Raw genomic sequence first — 7,657 nt, 5'->3', positions numbered from 1 at the left:
CTCTTTCCTTTTCTTGCAATCTGATCTTGAGGTCTCTCCTGCGGCTCTAGCCCCGACAGCCTCCCCTCAACAGGGTCTTCTGCTCCACCGTCCATCCACGCCCCTCCAGCACCAGCAGCGGTGCTCAGGAGGGCCTCGGACTTGAACCACGAACCTTTCCATGGGTCCACTCCCGTCATCGCAACGTCGGGCCTCTTCCTTGCAGCTCTCAGTTCCCCCTTGCTTAGTGCGGCCCTCCGCTGGGGCCGTAGGGTGCGGGGCGGAGGCTCAGGTCTCAGCTCTGGGGTTCAAATCCGCAGCAGAACCACAGACAGGCCCCGGCCTCCCGCCGACTAGAGCGCTCAAACTGGGCGGGCCGCGGGCCGGAAGTCAAGGCGGGACTTCCGGGGTTAGTCCGCGGGGTCCGAGGCGCTTGGCGGCTCCGCGGTGCGTCCTCTCTGGGCGCGCGCCGCCGGGGAGGTGAGTGTGCTGGGCGGCGCCTCACGCTCCCGAAGTGCGCCAGGGGTTCGCCGTGCCCGTAGGAAGGGCCTCCCTGGGGTCTCGAACGAGTCGGACGGCGAAGCTCCGTCCCCGAACGCGGGCGGCCCGAGCGGCTCCGAGCGTCGGTAGCCGCCCGGGGTCGGCGCCTCGGGGACCTCCCTGGAGCGGGTGTTCTGGGCGCGGGCGGAGGCGAGACTGGACGAGGAAAGGTGGGGTCTCCGGGGTGCCGGTGTCGTCTCCGGAGTGCCGGCGCCCTGCCTGGAGGCTTGTCAGTGGCAGAGAATGCGCCCTGGGAGGGGAAGGAACTCGACCATGGCTGTCCAGGCAGGAGCTATGGGGCCTGCAGAAGGAGGGCGGGCGCTGAAGGCCGGCGGTCTCTGCGATTCAGGTTTCGCCTTCAGCCCAGACAGTGCGCGTCCACACGCGTCCAGTTCCGGCGACGAGAGCTCCTGGAGAGAGCTCCCGGAGGGCCTTGCACGGGGTGTACATCTGGGAGCCCCCCAGCCACCCAAAACCTTGGGCTTCTAAGGGCTCATGTGCTTAGATCTCATCCACTGGTGTCACTCGCGTCTGTGAAATGAATTTCCTGTGCAAAACTTCTCTCCCTGGGTAATATAACATGCTCGGTTCCAGGGAGGAGGACGAGGGTTGGGGTGTTCTGCCAGCTGCTGACTAAGCCAAGCTGGCTGGCAAAATCTAGCATCTAATGAGGTGATGACAAGGTGCACAAGAGCTTGGTTTTGAAGTTTAATAAGGCAAAACTGGATGTGCATATTTGCTTGTGTAAGCCTAGAACAATCCAGAAAGATACAAAGAATGAACCAGAACTGACTGGCTAGGAGGTACTGTACTGTAAATCCTTTCTAACCTTAGCTTTTGAGCCATGTGATTGTGCCATTTAGTTCAGCCTCAGAGCGGGAGGGGTAGGCCCACAGCAGGTGCAGGCTCTATGGGAGCTGCCCTTTTCCTGTCTTGCCAGGGCTGGGCCCTTCAGTGGGGTGCCTGCTGGGTGCCACATAGCCTTGGGGCTAACTCTTTTGTACCTGCAACCTCCACTTGTGAGTCTGTCCCTGGGGCTGCCTATTTCTTCTCTTGATCCAGGTTCAGGAAATATATTGTCAATTCCAGTTTCTCTTTAGGTCTCAAACTGCATGGGTGGAAGAAGAAACCCCTGTGTGTTGGGGGATGTACCTTGGAGTTAACCTGTTTGCACACTCACCTGTATCCTTGTCGCTCTGTAGGTCTAGTCATGCCCAGTCTCCGAGCTTGGCCTGAGGAGAGAGAGATGGATTCTTCAGCTCCAGGACCATTCCCTCAATCCCCTGCAGTCCAGACTTGTGTCTATGATGTTCCTGACGTAACACATCTTGGATCTACAGTCTGTGGTCCCCTCTGCTGTGGTGGAGCAGAGCCGGAAGCCATGTGCCCTCACCATCAGCAGCAAGGTACTGGAAAGTCTCCCCTCTGGTGCCCTTACTCTCGGGAGATGTTTGCATCACCTTGCACTTATCCCCAGGAGGCATCTATTTCATCACTGGGTGGTGAGGTAGGATGCCGTATGAACTCAAATGGTCAAGGCCGGATGTAAGAAACGAAGCTGACCTGGCTTGAGCCCTGGTGCACTGAGCAGGAAGGACACTGTGTTTTCCCCACTTGACGTAGAGGTATGATCTGATGGCCATCAGGGTCCTTTGTTTTCCCCTAAAGCCTAATCCTGCTAATTTCAGTGACCAGGCGGCTGGTGGTCCTCTGCCCTCAGAACTCTGTCCTAGCCTACATGTTGGCCTTGCTCCCTCCTGGTTACATTCTTGCTGCCCACTTCCCCCACCCCATCAAAGTCCTTCCCAAAGATTCACCTGTTCACCTTTTTGGACCTCCCAGCAGTGAACAGGGTAACTACTTAGTGTTAACTTCCCTTGTTTGCAACAGACAGTGGCTGTTCTATAAGGGGACACCCTGTAAAACTACTGCAACCCCCATTCCTTGTCAAACCCTGTGTGGGAAGGGATAGCTGGGGTAAGGGCAGAGATGGTACAGGCTTGCCCTTGGTGTGCGAATGGAATAGCGGAGCGTATTCTGAGTGGAGAAGGGGAAGACAAGAGAGCATAAAAGACAAGAGAAGGTCCCAGCAGTGCCCTATAACTAGTCTGAGCAGAGACAGAGTGCTAAGCACATGGCCAAGGGACCCCTGCTAGGCGTGTAAGGCAGAGAATGGCAAATAGAGCCAGGTTCCTTGCTCTAGGGAATTTTAAAAAAAAATTAAAAATAGGCTGTTGCTGGGTCATCTTTTTTTGTTTGTTTGTTTTCAGGAAGATTTTTGCCATATGGTATGTGCACTCACCAGAGAGACAGAAGCAAGAAACCACCCCCCCTCTCCGGGGGAGGGACAGCCATGCCACAATCCCTTCTCCATTATCCTCTCAGGATCTCGGACACGCATGCACAGGCACCTTGTGTGAGTTTAAGTTGCCAGGTCTGTGACTCTTAACCACAGTCAACTACATGAGAGTCCAGCGATGTAACCATTACACCATCTGCTGGTCTCAGATAGTGGCTCATCTTTTAAAAGCCACTGTGGGGACAGGACCGGCAGGTGGTATGGTGGTTAGGAGTGCTGGACTCCCACATGGCTGACCACGGTTCAGAGTCCCAGACCTGGCAGTGTCCTTTCTCACTTTCCCTCTCTTGCTCACTTGCTCTCTCTTTCTCTCACTCTGTCCCTCTGTGGTCAAATTTAAATAAATAAATATTTTTTTAAAAAAGAAAAAAGCTACTGTGTGAGGTCCAGCAGGTGGCATGGTGCTTAAGGTGCTGGATCCCACATGGCCAACTCTGTGGGTTTGCATCGTGGACCCAGCAGCCTAAAAGACCCACCAAGTACATACCTGCCAAAACTCCCTAGAGGAGAAGGGATTGGGGCATGACCATGCCCCTTGAAGGGGTGATTTCTCTATCTTTTTCTCTCTATCTCTCTGCTGAGTACACACACCCTACAGCAAAAGATCTAAAAAAAAAATTATTTTTTTAATGGTAGGGCTAACCCAACTGTGGTGGTTCACAGAGGGGCTCCTCCACTGTGGTAGCAGAACCACACAGAGGCCTGGGTTTGTCTCCAGCACATGTCTGTGGTCCTGGATCCCTGGGAGGCTGAGGCAGAAGAATCATGACTTAGTGAGACCCTGTCTTTAAAAAGAAAATGGTAAGAAAGGAAAGCTTTGTGGGTTTTTTCCCCCCCATGCTGCAGCCTCTCCCTCTCCCTGGCTTAGTGGCAGTTTTAAAGCAAGCAGCCTTTATTCACAGTGTGGAACCATAGTCCCTGGTTAGAAGGAATAGAGCAGAGCTATTCAGAAATTCTGTTTTTCTTTTTCTTTTTTTCTTTTTTTTTTTGTTTAAGAGAGATTTGCTATAGAGCATGTGCGCTTACTGGAGAGGCAGAAAGAGACAGAAAGCAAGAAATCACCCCCAGGGGGGATAGCCATGCTCTCATCCCTTCTCCATTTCTTCTCAGGATTTTGGGTACACATGCACACACATGGGCCTAGCATGAGTTTTAAGCCACCAGGTCTGGTACTTGCACAATGGTCAACTCTGTGGGAGTTCTGTGACGTAACCATTTCACCATCTGCTGGTCCCCAGAAATTTTGTTTTTCTAACCTATTTGGGCCTACCTGAAGGATTGATACAAGTTGTTCATCTCTGTTTTGCCTAACTCACCAGAAAAGTGGTAGACTTAAAAACGTTGTAATTGGGGCCGGCAGGTGGCATGGTAGATAAGGATGCTGGATTCCCACATGGCCGACTGCGGTTTAAGTCCCGGACCTGGCAGCTTGCTCGCTCGCTCTCTTTTCCTCTCTGGTCAAATTAAATAAGTAAATAAATAAATAAAGTTAAATATAATTCTTTTTAAAAAGTTGTAATTTACACTAAAGTCCTACAGCCACCTGTGGCATCACCTGTGGTTACACATACCATGGCTGTGGTTACACATACCATGGATTACCCAAAACCTAGGGAGAAAAACTGGGAAAGTGTCTCTTGGGCAAAATGTGGGCAGTCAGCAGCATCCTTGGACAGTGGGGAGCTTAGAAAGCCACACATATGCTCAGGACAGCATACTGAGAAAAGACCTCTGAAGACATAGGCCTTTGCCTCTGACTGGTCTCTACGCTGAGTGAAAACAGGAAACTCAAGAGACGTTCTCAATGGTGTTGAAAGAAGTACCCCAGCACAGAGCTAGCATACAAAATAGACACCAGTGACTGCACATGACAAGGAATAGCCTGTACACATAGTCTGGGACAGTAAGTGAACAAACAATGGTAGCAATTGAGAACAGCAAACCCTGCCCTGTCATAGTATTCCATGCTACTGTGATGCTATGCTCTGCAGCTAGGACCTCATGGTGTTCCTGAGTTCAATTACTGGTCCAGCCTAAAGGCCAGGTGCAGTGACATGTGCCCATAACCCCAGCAACCTGGGAGACTGAGGCAGAAAGACTATAAGCTTAAGGTTGGCCTCTGTGACAAAGTAAGACTGTCTAAAAAAAAAAAAGCCAGGCATGGTGGTTATGTGTCTGTAGTCTTAGCTGGGAGACTGAGGCAAGGGAATTGCGATACAGCAAGACTCTGACTTTAAAAAAAAACAAAGAAAAGGAAAGGAAAGATAAACACTAAGGAAGTGGGAGACTTACTTACAGAGCTATCACATTATAGATGTTCTCCTCGATTGTGCATTTTTTGAGACATCAACATGTAAAGATGTGGTTTATGAACCAGCAGATGGTGTACCAGTTACATCATTGGACTCCCACATGGCCGACTGTGGTTTGAGTCCTGGACCCGGTGGCTTGAAACTCACTCCAGCTGCATATGCATGAATGTGTGTACCCAAGATCCCCAGAGGAGAATGGAAGAGAAGGAAGAGAATAGAAGGTCATCCCCACCTCCCCCAGAAGTGATGTTCACTTTCCCTTTCACTGTGTGTCTCTCTCTCCAAAGTCCACATACTCTAAAGGTGAAAACCTCTTGGAAAAAAAAAAAAAAAGATAGGATTTATAATGATAACGATGAAAGGGGCAACAGCTGTGTAAAATAGATTTTTTTGTATGCTGTTGAGTCTTAAGTTAATATTAGTTTTAGGATGTTTCTTGAAACCTGCATGGTAAACACTAAGAAAATGTCTAAGCACTGTACACAGGAAGTGAAGAAAGAAAATGGTATACTCCAAAAATCTCTGAAGATCCTAGTCTTAGTGGAGCAGGCAGTAGTATACTGGACTCTAGCACTGGATGCCACATAGCCAGCTGTGAGTCTGCATACCCAGTTACCTTGAATATGATGTACACACACATGTGCCTCAGATCCTGACAAGCAGTAAGGCCAAGGGAGCAGGATTATGGTGTGATGAGAGCATGTTGAGAGGGCCTATCTGTCTCTCATACGTGAGTGTGTGCACTATCATAAATTTTTAAAATTGCACTTAAAAAAAATTAGCACAAAAGAAGGTAGCAGTAGAGGAATTAAGGAACAAAAAGGTGAAAGGTTTATCAAAAACAAGTAGCAAAATACTAAAAATGAGTCTTTCCTTTTAAACATTATTTTCAATGTAAATGGATCAAACTGTCCAGTCAAGGGCCAATGTTTATGGAATTAATAAGGATGATCCAAGTATAGGCTTACTATAATCTACAATAGCCTCGTTTTATTTTTAATTTCATTTTTATGAGCAATCGAGAGCACACATGGTTGGGAGAGAAAAAAATAGGCATTTCTCTTTCTTTTTTTAAAATTATTTAATCTTATGTTTTTATTACTACTATTTTTTTTTTTTTTTTATTTCTATTTTTTTTTTTTTTTTTTTTTTTTGCTATAGGGTGCACATGCTCGCCAGAAAGACAGAGACGGAAAGCAAGAAATCATCCTCCAGGGGGGATGGCTATGCCACAATCTCTTCTCCTTCATTCTCCTCTCAGGATCTTGGGCATGCAGACACACGCGCCTGGTGTGAGTTTAAGCCACCAGGTCTGAGACTCAAACCGTGGTTAAAGGGAGGTATTTTTGTTGTTGTTATAGGGCTTGTGTGCTCGCTAGAGAGAAAGAAAGTGAAAAATCACCCCTGGAGGGATGGGCATACCACAATCCCTTCTCCTCTAGTCTCCCCTCCAGATTTTGGGCATGCAGGCACATGCACCTGGCATGAGTTTCAAGCCACTGAGTCCAGGATTCCAATCGTGGTCAACTCCATGCATGGGACTCCAACAATTTAACCATTATGCCATCTGCTGGTCCATATCACTAATTTTTTTTATAGTTTTCTACAGGGCACATGTGCTCACCAGAGAGAGAGAGAAAGTGAGAAAGCAAGCCTCCAGGTCTGGAACTCAAACCAAGTCCGTCACATGGGAGCCAGTCCCTTAACCAATATGCCACCTGCTGGCCCCATCTTTCTTTCTTTATTTTAAAGAGGTTTTTGCCTTAGGGCATGTTTGCTCCCCTCAGACACAGACAGTGAGAGGGAAAGTGAGAAATCAACCTCTCAATCTCTCCTCTTCCTTCTCCTGGGATCTTGAGCACACATACACATGTACCCAGTGTGAGTTTCAAGCCATCACATCTGGAACTCTAACCATGGTCAGCCATGTGGGGGTCCAGTGATGTAACTACTATGCCATTTGCCGCCCCCCCCCATCTTCCTTTTTTTTTTTTTTTTTTTTTGGACAGGTCTTGCCATCCTCATTATCCTGGCGTCCAAGTTAGGTAGCTTTACGGGAACATGCCACAATGCCCTGCTTGTTTCAGGATCAAACAAGATTTGATGAAAACCCATGAAACTGGGTTTTCTATGTGGCCCCAGCCTTACACAAGATGCTCTACTGCTTGTGCCACTGCTACTAGGCCAGGAGGTTTACTTTAGTTTCAAAGAAACAAATAAATTTAAAGTGAACAATGAGGAAAATATTTCATTACAAATAGTCACCAAAAGAGAACAGAGATGATATACTAATATCATATGAAATCAGCTAACTCAAAAAGACATTACTAAGATTGGCAAGAGAAAAACATCAAGTTACCTACAAAGGACATCCCATCAGGCTAACAGCAGATCTCTCATCGGAGACAATGCGGGCTAGGAAAGAATGGGAAAATATATTCAAAGTGTTAAGAGAAAGGCAATTTCA

The 7,657-nt window shown here is 48.2% G+C and overlaps 2 protein-coding genes across 2 annotated transcripts in view; both read left to right on the top strand.

Annotated features, from left to right (window-relative positions):
• Positions 1–387: 387 nt before the first annotated feature.
• The window catches only part of ZNF16 (zinc finger protein 16), a 26,404-nt gene continuing 19,134 nt past the window's right edge, over positions 388–7,657 (top strand). The window contains exons 1-2 of the mRNA XM_006162452.3: positions 388–459; positions 1,722–1,925. Coding sequence (XP_006162514.1) covers positions 1,730–1,925 — 196 coding nt within the window. The 5' untranslated portion in view covers positions 388–459; positions 1,722–1,729. The remainder of the gene's footprint in view (positions 460–1,721; positions 1,926–7,657) is intronic.
• ZNF250 (zinc finger protein 250) overlaps positions 1,859–7,657 on the top strand; it is a 79,425-nt gene continuing 73,626 nt past the window's right edge. Inside the window, exon 1 of the mRNA XM_014593253.1 lies at positions 1,859–1,925. The gene's annotated coding sequence lies outside the window, so the exon portion shown is untranslated. The remainder of the gene's footprint in view (positions 1,926–7,657) is intronic.

Source organism: Tupaia chinensis, unplaced genomic scaffold (genome assembly GCF_000334495.1).
Source record: "Tupaia chinensis unplaced genomic scaffold, TupChi_1.0 Scaffold140061_1, whole genome shotgun sequence".
Taxonomy (NCBI): domain Eukaryota; kingdom Metazoa; phylum Chordata; class Mammalia; order Scandentia; family Tupaiidae; genus Tupaia; species Tupaia belangeri.
The sequence above is the reverse complement of the archived record's forward strand: the minus strand, read 5'-3'. Positions and strand labels throughout refer to the sequence as shown.